General features: G+C 45.8%; 1 protein-coding gene and 1 long non-coding RNA gene across 2 annotated transcripts; one reads left to right on the forward strand and one right to left on the reverse strand.

Annotated features, from left to right (window-relative positions):
• The first annotated feature begins 358 nt into the window (after positions 1-358).
• On the forward strand, positions 359-3,183 carry LOC108938049 (uncharacterized). The gene is made up of 3 exons (XR_001966381.2): positions 359-857; positions 2,056-2,174; positions 2,442-3,183. It is a non-coding gene; the product is annotated as an uncharacterized LOC108938049 (long non-coding RNA).
• Positions 3,184-10,193: 7,010 nt separating this feature from the next.
• On the reverse strand, positions 10,194-12,820 carry LOC108937996 (TRAF3-interacting protein 1-like; the record flags this gene model as incomplete). Its single annotated transcript, XM_029259726.1, is given in 2 exon segments — positions 10,194-10,425; positions 12,337-12,820. Coding segments are annotated over 2 exon segments (360 nt in total), but the record flags the coding sequence as incomplete, so codon positions are not given.
• Positions 12,821-13,411: the final 591 nt, after the last annotated feature.

Here is a 13,411-nt window from a genome sequence, read left to right on the forward strand (position 1 = left end):
AGAAAAGGTCATTTTCTTTCCCATTAGTGTTAAGGTTAGGGTGTGTTGAACTTGTGATCTCAGGAGGCACACTGGTCAGTGTTCTGTAAACAGGCTGTTAATGTTTTGCTCACATCTGAGGTTCGTTGCTCTTGAAGCCCGATAGGAGCTGCCTTTAGCTGCTACCTGCGAGTCGGTTAAAAGCCGTTTCCATAAAAAACCGGGGATGGGTTGGAAGTAGTGTCACCCACCAGCTAAACACGATGGGCTGATGCTCACAACCCACTGAATGTTTCTTCTGACTTTTCTTTTTTTTGTGCTACTCGTTATTTTCATTCCGCATTCGTTCCGTTTTACACAACCCGAGTCAGACAGCAAGACGAGCTGCAGCTCGCTCTATAAAAAGAGTTCCATCACCAAAAAATTCATGATGCCGAGCGCGATCCATCAAATTAATTTCTTAGGAGTAACAAAAATAGGTTAGAAAAACAGGAGATGGAAAATGTAGGCTCCTTCACGGGGAGCGCCGACTGGAGGCAGCAGTCACGGGACCGAAACTGCACGGCATCATGGGAAATGAAAAGCAGGACTGAAAGAGGAAAAAAAAAGAAGAGGGAGGAAAATGTGGAGATGCAGAAGGAACCCTGAGGCTGGCTGTTTAAAACGCCGTCCCCGGGTTCGACTCCAGCTGCCTGTGTGTGGCTGTGCTGGCTTTGTCCCTTAGAGACGCCTCTTTCTTCTTCAGCTCTCTCTCTCCCTCCCTCCCTCTCCCTCTCTCTTGCTCGCTCTTTTTTTTTTCCTGGAGAGAGAGACTGGCGCCAGCAGTCTGGAACAAGCCTGACAGGATTTGAATTATAGAAGCCCAGCACAAGGAGGAGGTGAGGGGAGCGATGCGTTTGTGTGTGTCAGCGTGTGTGTGTGTGTGCGTGTGTGCGTGTGTGTGTGTGTGTGTGAACAAAGGCACTTCTGCTAGGCTGCCAGAGGAAACGTTTTTATAAATACTTTTTTAGGAATGTATAACAAATCAAACCATTAATACAATTCTTTTATTTTGCTTTAAATGTAATGTTTCGTATTTAAAAAGTACAGGATTTTCGGGTTCAGTGTATGGGATTTAATTTTCCTCTTCTCTTGTCTCTCCTTTAAGGGTATAAATTAGATCTAATTAGGTACAAAACACAAAATAAAAGTAATAATGTAGTTTTTAAAATAATTACATTTATTATATATTTAAATACATATATATCAATATTTATATATACTTCAGCACACAGCTTACATTTCAGTGTTTCCTCTGCACCTCCTGAAGATCATATGAAAGACAATACCAGGCTATTTTTTACTATATTAAACTATGTAACGCAAGGGCTGACTTACTGAGCCCGAACCCAGCTCATCTAACAAGGTGCGGCCTGTGGGCGGAGCTTTGGTGCCTTTCCTCATCTTACCGGCAGCCAGTCCCCTTGGGCGACAACACACTGGCTGGGTCATGTTGCCCCGTCGGTGGCGGGTCCTCCAGTGTGTGCGGTCATTCTGGGCTGAGTCTCCCCTCCATGAATGGAACCAACCCCCAGTGGACACATAGGGCTGTCTCTTCCGGTACCGACAGTCTGCCGTCCACTGGGTGCCTTGGTGGATCCAACCAGAGCATCAGACGTCATGGAATGTGTTCTCTTCTAGGACACCGAAGGTCCGAGTGGCCCATCCTAAAACTATTCTGTTCCACCTCAACTGCTCTGCTTTAAGCACCTGGGAGAACAAGAGTCATAAGACAATGCTGCAGTTTCCCCCCATAATTTAGAGTTAAATTTTACTCTAGCCCCATGGAAAATATTGCTTTGTGGTGATTTCTCATCTTCACGGCACGGAACATAACTACGGACACCTTGTACACATAAACTAGATTATTCGTTGAAAATATTCAATTTAATTTCAAATTTCAAATATTTCAATATTCAATTAAAAAAAAAAAAAAATTCAAGAAAATATTCAAGATTCAGTTGTTCAGGCGACACCCAAAACATCTTTTTTAATTGAAATAACTCGGATCAATCACCTTTATTTATGTTTCCACAGGAGGGTCCATCCTGGAACCCCCAGGTTTCAAGTCCTTGTCCTTCAACAACCACAGCATCTACAGCCCTGTTCAGACTGAACAATAAGAAGCAGTGAACAAACACAGCAGAAACTAATGAGTAATGTTATATATTAATAATAATTACTGCATAAAGACAGTAAAGCAAACAAATGAGTACAGTACGTCTATTAAATCTGACCTTAAAATACTCTCTGTGATTTAGTAAAGCAAATCATAATTTGACTCTAAACCACATAAACCGAACCAAGTTTCGGCCTTTGCTGGGCCATACCAAACACTCCCTGAATAGTCAGTGGAAATTACAAACCTCTAGGGTTCTGGCCAAACAGTTTTAGATGCTCACTGACCTTCTCTTTCCTCGCAGATGTTCAGCAGCACAGCAGATATATTAAATAAAGCAACGCGCTGATGATTTGTTCCTTTTCAAGGGACAGAATAGTATTTTGAGGACAAAAGAAATTAAGCAGTTGCGCTATTGCATGGACTGTAGCAGTGCCTGCGAGACCTTTGGCGGAAGGTCAGGGTGGCTGGGGCTGCTATGCTGCACACGCGTGTCCCTGGAGACTGGAGGACGGTGATGAGCGGTGGAGATGAAATACAGCCTGCCTCAAATGCGTGGACACGGTCCGGTTGCCAGGTGATGCCTCAGCTCGTAAACAGGAGAGCAAGGTGTGGCGTGGTCCAAGGTGAGCGGTGGGAATGCCGTGGTGGGGGAGTACCGGCCCTGCTCAGAAGAAGGATGGAGGGTCTGGTGTCCTGGGCAAGGACCGTACGTGGTGGGCAGGTGTGGCCCCCCCAGGTGTTTTGAAGCCATCATGATCGAGGTGATGGGACAGGGTCTAGCAGGACCTCAACAGCTGGTCAGGGGCACAGTGCGGTTGAGGTTCACATGCCGCATGGCAGGAAAGGGAGAACATACCGGTTTAGGCTCGAATCTCCCCCTCCCCCTATTTCACTTCTTCAAAAGCAACCTTCACACGCTTCTCCCAGAGCACTAGGTCTCATCTTTTCCGATTATCAAAGTTTGATTCATCTAGAGAAATATCTTTCTTTCTTGATTTTCAACGCAGATCCATAAGTTACGTTAAAATTAATTATGCAGGTACTCGGATTGCGATTAATCAGGTTACTCAACAGCTGAAATCACACTGTGATTAATTGCATTACTCAATTAATCAAGTTTTGCCAATTTGCCATGAGACCCTTTAAACTCTCAGATCCACATTCTGTTCATAATAAGAGCTGGGGTTACACTTGGTCTTGCAGGAGACCATGGCCATTCTGCAGGGGACGAGGCTCCGCCCACAAGGCCTACTGGTCTCCACCCCTTCAGACCCCAACACAACGAAAATTAAATTCCAGATACGTTTTTTGTTCTTTGTAAGCATTGTCATTTGCTTTCAGCTACCTGCATTTGGTCCACTGCATTGAAGATAGCGAGTTTGTGTGTGTGTGTGTGTATACACCCCTCCAACACACACTCTTGCCAGATATCTCACAGCTGTCACCCCACAAGGTCTGCACCCCTGCACAGAACAGGAAGCCCCCATCAGTGAAATGTGGTTAAAATTTGATATCAGTGTGTTCTGCCCAGTTTACAACAGTAAACGGTAACAAAACTGCACATTTATGGCCAGACCCCTTCTGCTCATGAAATATTTTGCGCGTTTAATAATGCATCTGCCAGAGGAGTCCTAAAAGTAAGGCCTGGTTCCAGGTCTGTCTTAGTGTTCTTTTTGTGACTAGGTGATTGGTGGCGGTATCGTTCCTCACTGGGAAGAACAGTTCTGTATCTCCGCAGGTTTGGTCTATCAGCGTATCTCTTCTGCTTGAACTCCTCCAATGGTTCTCTCAAGTTTCTGCACCTGATTGGTCAACGAGAGTAAGAGTCATATGCCGCTGCTCCAATCAGAGGTGGCCTTCTTCACTGGTGGCCCAAGACCTGAAGTTTTACAGTGGAACGTAGACCCTCTGAAGCATCAGTCCAGAAACTCCAGTTCTTGATCTACAAAAAAAATAAATAAATCTGTGCAAAAATGAAAAGACTAAACATAAACATGCTAACCAATAAGGATCCAAGTGAGAAAGACTTTGAGAGTTCCCAAGGAAGCAAAGCTACCACCGCAGTTACCCAATTGAGGAACATATGTACCCAGAATGCACTGAGGCCTCCTACAGGTTCCACTTGAATATCAGGGCTACCAGGCAGCCATGTTTCATTTAGTCTGCATTATTTTTGTGAAGATGGCCTTCAGTATTTGCATACCCATCTTGTATAGAGTTAAAACACTAGGCAACTGCCAGCACTGAGAGTCTGGCCATGCCTCGGTAATCACTTTCAAGCCAACTAACTTCGTTTCGCGTCGGTTTTGCAGTGAGCTATTACACTTTAATGCAAAGGTTTAACTTCTCAACAGTGCCAGAATGTGGGGAGGCTCTCTCATAGATTTTGCATGTGGCATTTTGGAGCGTTTTTTTTAATAAAACACATTTTACAACTGGTATCTTTCAAAGTGTGACAGCAACTCATTTCAGGAATACACACAAAATTTTGCCAATTAACCAGTTAGAATATCTACAAAAAATTGATAAAATGCATTGGATTTGAAAAACAGCACAGGATGGCCAATTTTCCATAAAAGCGAGACCTCTGTTCTGTTAAAGAGAGATCCCTGTTCCAAGATAGAGAAACCCCATTCCATCAAGTAGAGACCCCTATTCTGTGAAGGAGAAACTCCTGTTCCTTCAAAGAGGCCTTGGTTCCACCAAGGAGAAACTCCTGTTATTTCGGGGGGAGATTAGTGTTCCATCAAGAAGAAACCACCTTTCCACCAAGTACAGACCCCTAATCTATCAATGAAAAACTCCTCTGATTTCAGGAAGAGACTGCTGTTCCATCAAGGAGAGGCCACTGCTTCATTAGTAAGTGGGCAGATGAGCTGATCCAAGGAAATTTCCTGCTCTGTCCTTGACCGCAGTTGGTGTGAAACATCACTCTTGAACCAAAGTCCCCGTCTTGTGATCATGTCCCTGTCCTGCACTTGGACCACCTCAGCTCAATGTGTGCCTTTCAGCCCAGTTCCTGCTGGTTTAAGTTAATCTCCGTACTTGTTTGAAGACAATGTGGTCGAAAGCATAGCCTATCTGGTTTAAAAAGCCAATAGATGCAAGAAGCAGCTGGGGAACTGTCAACTTCATGGTGCCAGGCCTCCTACGGAAGAGTCTACAGTGCTGCACACTGAGCAGATCAGCAAATGGCCAACCGGAAAGAGGTCCTCAGCATCGGAGAAGAAGATGAAGGAAAACTTTCAAAAGCACATCACTGAAAATGAGACTTACAGCTTTTGAAAACAAAGAAATAAACAAAGTCTGCTTAAATAAAGCAATGGCAACTGTCAACCTGTTAAAAAATAATCGGAGCAGATGTGCAACAGCAGAAGAAAGATATGGGTGCAGATACCTCTGAGCCATTGACTTTTTCAGCATAGACAGCTGTTGCTCGCTGTGTACAAACCATTCCGGTACTCGCATTAGCTGATCTTTCCATACTTTGTGCTTAGAGCAAAGTCAAAGTCTACAACAGATTAAACCCTGGGACTACATAGCCCACAAGGCATTGCAGCACACTGAGCAGTATTACATTTATTCATTTAGCTGATGCATTTCTCTACAGTAGCGTTCATATACTATACCACTTGCACTGATTTACCCATTTATGCAGCTAGGTAATTTTTATTGGAGCAATTTAGAGTAACTGCCTTTATTAATGGCACTACAGCAGGATCAGGTATTCAGACTGGTTGCGAGGCAACTGCTCTAAGCACTATGCTATCTTCTGTTCCAGATGTCACTCTTTATCACGGACGTCTTAAAAATTGTTAAATGTTCATAAATGTGCATTTTGAACCAGTACTTCAGGTAGGGAGTCCATCATAGACCACTGTAACCTGTGCATGTTCTAACATCAGTCTGGTTTAGAAAAACCATCTCATCAGCACATCATCGCAGTACGAGAGGACACCAGGGTATCACAAGGACATACATGTTGACAGGAGGTGAACACGCCAGCTCTACATAGGCAAAGTGGATTGGATTCTGGATTCAACCAATCCATTCATTCAAACCTGCAACCCATGATGGAACCCAGAAGCTGTTGGATGACTGTGCCACTCTTTATGACTTATCCTTGTATAATGTTATATTAAAATGTACTTTCTCATATGGAGGACTTGTAGCTTGTGTTGAATAAGTTCCAGCCCAAACCCTCACATATCGCCTTCGAGCGGAGCATTGACTGTATCTCGAGCTGCGGCTGTAGAGCCTATGAAGAGGCAGCAGCAGTCCACATCGAGTGTGCTGTCAAGTCCATAATGAGAAACGCATGCTGACTATACAGACTATGAGAATTGGTGAAGGGGGGAGGACAGAGCTGCTCAAGGGGGGCAGTGGGTTGGGGGCTGTGCAGCTGCGGCACCGTGTCGCGGGTGGGGCGGAGGTGTTGCAGCGAAGAGCTGGTCCTCCGGCTTTGCCCATAGACTTGGGAAGGATAAGGAGGGCATGTTTCCCAGCTGAGGTCATTGCTGTCTGCAGGCGTGGGAGTCCAGTGCAGGCCACGGTGTGGGGGGAGCGAGTATCAAGCTGCACCATAAGGGTATTGGGTTGCATGGAGATGGAGGAGTTGGTCTTGCCGCTACAATGCCACTGGATCAAATTACAGGACGAAGCTAGATGTGGCCCTACAGTTTTGATTGAGCTGCATTATCAGAATTTGGGTGTTGGTGTTTAAAGTAAAACGGTACGTTGCGGAAGGGCCTTCGGGTAAATGAGTGCGCAGAAAGGCGACTGTCGTGCGTAAACTAATGTGATATGATGCAACGGGACTAAATGTCTTGGAATGCAGGCAGTCTTGCGGGTATGAATGGGGGAGGGGATGGGCCCACAGACTGAAACCAGTAACACTACAGAACGAGATTCAAGTGTTTCAGCCCAGAGTGAAATGACGGAGCATATAATCATATTGACATTGTCTGGCTGACACTTTTGTCCAAAGTGGCAGATTTTTTTTTTTTTTTTAATTTTATGCACCTACATTTATCTGGCACTTTCCTCAGGAGTTAAGCTACCTAGAGCTGTTCATACAGGTGGGTAATTTTTTACTGGAGCAATTTAGGAGAAGTACCTTACTCAAGGGTACTACAGTAGTAGGTGAGATTCAAACCAGCAACCTTTGCATCTAAAGGAAGCAGCTCTAACCATGATGCTAGCAGTTGCCCCGACTGGCTGTTTTAATATAATGATTCAGGGTAATTGCCTTGCTCAAGGTTACTACGGCACGGCAAGGATTGGTACTAGAATCTGCAACCTTCAGGTTACATGTCTATTACCCTTATGCTCCACTGTGAACCTCCACCAGGTATCAGCACTCACCGCTACTGAAAACAGGTAAAGCCAAAGGCTAGGACGAGGTTCAGCAAAAAACCCGAAGATACCTCAACACGTTCTAAAGTTTAATGTGTACTGTTTCGAAGCACAGGTTCAAGAGGATCTGCAGAGGGGGGTAGTAGCGAGTAGCGCTGGTGTCTCACAGTGCCTGGGTTGTGCAAGAGAACGTGGGTTTGATCCCCGTTCAGTCTGTGTGGGTTTCCTGCGGGTGTTCTGGTTCCCTCCCACACTCCAAAGACATGCTGTTCAGGTTCCCCATAGTGTGTGGGTGACACGGAGAGAGTGTGTTCCACTGATGTATGGATGAGTGACCCAGTGTAAGTAGTGTATCTAGCAGTGTAAGTCACCGCGGTGAATAAGGTGTGTGGGCTGTTAACACTACATAGAGTTCATTGGAAGTTGCTTTGGCGGAAAGTGTCTGCTAGATAAATAAATGTAATGTAAATACCAATTTGTGTTAATTTATATTTATTCGTTTATCTGGGGCTTTTCTCCAAAGCGTTGCACAACTCAGGGATTAAAAAAATTAGTGCATTTGACAACCGATGAAGAGCTTTAGAAACAAGCAAAGAAGATAAAGGATTACCCTATTACAGCTTATTTGTCTGGTCCCACCATTTATGCTGGCACACAGCAATCAAGTAGTTACTTTTACAACTGAAAGTCAGAAGGGAAATAGAAAGATGATCATGACAGATCACGTCAGGAGAGAAATAGATCTGAAAAAATGGGCTTTGAAGCCCTATTTGAATTTTGAGAGGGATTAAGCAGTTCTGAGGGATAGTGGGAATTTGATCTGCCACATCGGAGTGAAAAGCTGGACCCTGTCTCAGGAAACACTACCAGAACACTTGTTGAATCACCTTTAAAACACCAGCAATCTGACCACAATTCCTGCTCATTTCCCTCCATGCAAGTGCGCAGATGGCCAAGGACGAGAGCCTCAACAGAACTGTTCATCTAAACGAGAACGTCAGCAGGAGCATGGGCTTGCGGCTGAAAGGACATTTTTATTTCTGGCAGTAATTCCCTTTCACGGATTAGGGAGAGTCCACAAACTTTGCGAGGGCCCTCGTTTATGGTCATCCTCACCATCAGCATCCCCTGAAACACCCTTCCCCCCATCCTTTCCATCTTTGTTAAGGGCCATCGCCGCTCCCTTCACGGCCCGCGTTATAGTGAAGTGTTCCGTGCCGTCTGTAATTGTCTCAGTCTAGACACTGTCTGGCAGGAGGCGCAAACACACACGTTGAAGGAGTGGGTACTGGGAGAGGTGCTGGTGATGGTGGTGGTGGTGGCCTAGGGGAGGGGGGTCTTGGATTCCACGATTAAAAACAGAAGAAAAAGTCTGAGTGCTGAAGGGTTAACTGTTTTATTATTTAATCATGATGCTCGACTACAGTCTCACTGCACTGAAGCTGCACCTTCACCAAGACAACGTTCCTTCTAAGGTCTCTTTTCATTTTCTTAACAACTTTTAGGGTAAGGCTCAGTTTTCGGATGCTAGGTGGGCGAGCGGTAATGGACACTTGAAGGTTGCTTTTTTTGATCCCAGTGAGAAGAGCTGCTGTTGGTTTTACCTTTATTAACTTTTATTTAACCACAGGACGGAACCGGGTCACGACGACACAGAGATGGAGTCGGTGTACCGAGAAAATGCAAATATGCAGAGATACCAGTAAATACAGCACAAGGGCAAAAGGTAGCAATGTTTAGCAGGTGTGGCCCATGCAGCATTTTCTGAGTTCCAAAATTACTTGAAAAAAATCTTCCAGAATTCGTTAGAATTCTCTAGGTCAAATGTTAACTTTTCCAGGAGAAATAAACTAGATGATCAGATCAGCCACGCATTTGTGGTCAGCTGCACCTTTAAAAGAGGTACTTGACCCCAAATGAGTCCAGCTGTATCAAACGGAGGGAGTTTCTGTCTGCCTAGCAAATAAATATCACCCGGGTCAATTTGAATAAGTTTGCAAGACAATTTTTTTTTAAAGAATTAAACTTGTAAAAGTGCGAGCCTAAATTTGTACAAAAAGCCTTCTTGTTCCTAAACGGCCAACCGTTTCTCCGGCAGGTCCCTGCCATCCCGGATCACAAGTGGGATTTGCAGTACGTCTGCGCTTCCCTTAACAGTCTTCTCGGGCTGCGTTCAGGAAGAGAGCGAACGCCATTCCCTCGGCTATCACCGTTACCCTTCATGCGTCCTTACGTATCGCACGCGGCGGTTCTTGTTTTCAAACCGTGGTGTTGCTGTCTCCCGCTAGCGGGAGCGGATGCACGTCCAGGATTAGCGCGGAAAACAGGGTTGTGAAAACGGAGGAGCGTTTATGAGCCGGTCTCTGGTGAGAACGGTGGCGACGAGCGTGTGGGACGTCCCACTCCTAATCCCGCGCTGATGGACGGGCCTGGAGTCACGGCGCGGTCCCTGTTACCGCGGCTCCTGCCGTTGGGCTCTATGCAAATTGTCTCCTCTAACCGACACTATGGAATAATCACCCATCTGGCTCGAGAGGAAGGTTTCCTTTTAATTTCCACAAAAATAAGAGGAGAAGAAAACGAGAAAGAAACATAGATTATGTAAATAGGGAGGGATATATGGAATTTCAAAAGAGCCTCAAAGCTACACACACTCGCTCACAGATGGTCCTTTTCTCCCTCTCTTTCCTTCTCTTTGCTCCCTCCTTTTTCCTCTCTTCTCACTGTCCATCTCTTTCACTCGTTCCTCTCTTCTACGTCCCCTTTCTCTTTTGTCTCTGCCCTTCTCCCTTTCTCTTGCTTTTTCTCTCCTTGTCTCTTCTTTACTCTCCGTTCGCAGTGCGTCTCCTCGTCCCTCACTTTCGCCATCCTTGTCCCAGTCTTCTTGTCTCTCTCTTGTCCCCACCCCTGTCCCTGTCTTTGCATTCCCTCTCTCCCCGACTCCCTTTTACTCTTTCCTCTCCCTTTATTTCCCCCGATCTTTTCTCCTCGTCTTTCCTGTCCCTTCTTGTCCCAGTCTTCCCTTGTCCCTCTCTTTTTTCTGTCGCTTTCCTCTTTAATCATCTTTTCACCTTGTCCTTTCTCTTCCCCTCACCTCTCTTTCACTCTTTTTTACTGTTTCCTCACTCTTCCTTTCCTCACCCTTTCTACTCTTCCCTCCTGTCCCTCATTGTCTCAGGCTTTCTTTGTCCCACTGTCTTTTCCACCCCTGTTTCTCTCCATGTCCCTGTCTCCACCCTGTCTCTCTTCCCCTCCCTTTTTTTCCTCTCTCCCTCCATTCTTTTCTTGTGCCTCTTTCACTCTCTCCCCTCTTTTTCCATCTCCACTCTTTTCTCCTTGCCTTTACTCTCTTTTTTTACTGTCCCCCACTGTCCATCTCTTAATTCCTTCTTCTCCTTTAATCTGCCCATCCATTTCGTCTCTGCTGTTCCCTTTTGTCTCTATTTCTCTATTCTTTCTTTGTCTCTCCTCTTCTCTCTGTCCCTTCTTTCTATCCACTTTTTCTCCAGTTCCACTCTTTCCATCACTCACTTTGTTGCTCTCTTCCCTCTGTATTCCTGCCTTTCTCTTCGTCTTTCTCTTTCACTCCCCTGTATCTGTCACTCTCTTTTCCCCATCCTCTTTATCATTCTTTCCTGCCCATTCCTTTATTCTTTTCTTTTTCCCTCTTTTACTCTCTTTCCTCTCTCTACCCTCTTCAGTCCTGTCCCTTCTTGCACCCGTGCTTTTTTCCCATTCTTTTCCTCTCCATGTCCCTGTCTTCTCGCTGTCTCTCTTCCACTCCCTTTCTTTCTCTTCCTCCATTCTTTTCATTTATTCTTCTTTCTGTTCATCCATTTTTCACCATCTCCACTCTTTCCTCCACACCTTTCTTTCACACTTTTTTACTGTCTCACCTCTCCACCTTTTAGTCTCTGTCCCCTCTGTCCCTTTATATCCCAATTCCTCTATTTTTTTCTTTGTTTCTCTTCTCTTCGCTCCCTGTCCCTTCTTTCCGTCCCCTTTTTCTCCTGTCCTTCCCTTTTCTTTACCCCGCTCTTCTTTCCTTCACTCTCTTTCCTCTTTCTTAGTGTCTTCTCTCTTTATTACCATCTTTCTCTTTCACTCCCATTAATCTGTCACTCTTCCCTCTCTCCCTTTTATCGTTCTTTCCTACCACCCCTCTATTCTTTCTTTTCCCCTCTCTTTCATTCCATTTCTTCCTGTCCCTCTCGTTCTGTCTTCTCTCTTGTCTGCTTATCCCTTCTTTACTCCACCTGCTTTGTCCCACTTTTTTTCCCTTTTTCTCACTCCCTTTCTTTTCTTCTCCACGTCCTTGTCTTCTCACTCCCTTTCTCCTCTGTTTCTGGACTCTCACTTTTCTCTTTGTCCCCTATCGCTCTCCTTTTCACTGTGCCTCTCTAACCATTTCTTTCACTTCCCTTAATCTCTCTCATTTCTCTCTGTCCCCCTTTGGTCCTTCTCATCTGTTCTTTGTCCCTCTTTTTCTTTCTCCCATCTCCCCTTCCTTTTTTTACTTTCTGTCCACATTTTTTTTTTTTTCTGACGCCCCACTCTTTTCTTTCCTTGATTCCTTTTCCTATCCCTCTCTTGGTCCCTGTCTTCTCCCTGTCCCCCATTCACTTCCTAACCTGTCTACCTTTCTTTTTCCCAGTCTTCTCTCTAGCCCTCCTTTTCATTTTCTTTCCTGTTTATCCTCCACTTTCTCTTCCACTACCTTTAATCTGTCCATCTCTGTCCTCTGTTCTCACTATCCCTCTTTCCTGCCCTTTCCCCGTTCTTTCTTTTCCCCTCTCTTTCTCTTTTCTCACCCTATCACCTTTTTACTCTGTCCACATTACCTCTTTGTCTCACTATTTTCTTTTTTCCTTTTTTTTCCATCCCTCTTTCCCTTTTCTCATTCCACCTTTTCACTACCTTTCTTCTCCATTTCTCTCTCCCTCACCTTCCTATCCATCCCTCCATTCATTCCTTGTCCCTCTCTTTTCTCCCTGCTGTTCTCTAGTTGTCTTTCCCATGTCCATATTTTTCACTGTCTTCTCTCCATCGCTCTTCCCTTTTTTTCCACCATCCTCTCTTTCTCACTCTTTTCTTCACACCACTCATTCTCCATCAAACTCAGGCAATGAACCCTCAGCCCGCTGCGTACGTGTACGTGCACTCGTACCCGGAGTACGCCGGCCGCTCTCTGCGCCAAACCTTACCACATCAAACACACCCCCCCATCATCTCACCTCCCCCCGTCCCAGAGCTACACTCCCGGAGACCCTTTAAATTTCACCCAGAGAGTGAGAGAGCAGTGGAGGAAGAAGGAGGGCGGGTGGGGAGCAGGATGGAGGGAGGAAGGAAAAAAAATGGGAGGGAGGGGGAGAAGACATTGTAATGATGGAGCACAACTCGATACTCTTGTATGCTGAATATTCCCCCGGAGGGTTTTTTCCATTACCCAGGCGAAGCAGAATGGTGGAGTCATTTAGTTTAGCCAAGCTGTTCTCTCACTCATCTCCCCCCTCCGCCTCTCTCGCTAACCCACACTCCCCTCTCTCCCTCCCTCCTCTCTCTCTCTCTCTCTCTCTCTCTCTCTCTCTCTCTCGCTCGCTGCCGCTCGGGGTTTTTCCATAGGCACATTGTGCAAATGTAACCTTTTCTGGAGGCCCCTCCCCCTCCAGGAAGTAGACTGGCCCCTTTGCTGCCAGGAAATTTGAAAAACTGGCAGCCTGCCCATTTAATCTGCGAACAGACGGGGGGGTTGGGGGGGGTGCAGCAGCAGGGGGTGCTGGGTGGGTGAGCAAGAAGGGAAGCACTGCTAGTGCGAAGGAGACGCGAGAGAGCGGGGGACAAATCGCTGCGAGAGAGGGTCGCACGAAGGAACCCGAGGTCCAGCGGAGGTGTCGTTCAAACAGGGTGCAGCTGGGA

Source organism: Scleropages formosus, chromosome 17 (assembly GCF_900964775.1).
Source record: "Scleropages formosus chromosome 17, fSclFor1.1, whole genome shotgun sequence".
NCBI lineage: Eukaryota > Metazoa > Chordata > Actinopteri > Osteoglossiformes > Osteoglossidae > Scleropages > Scleropages formosus.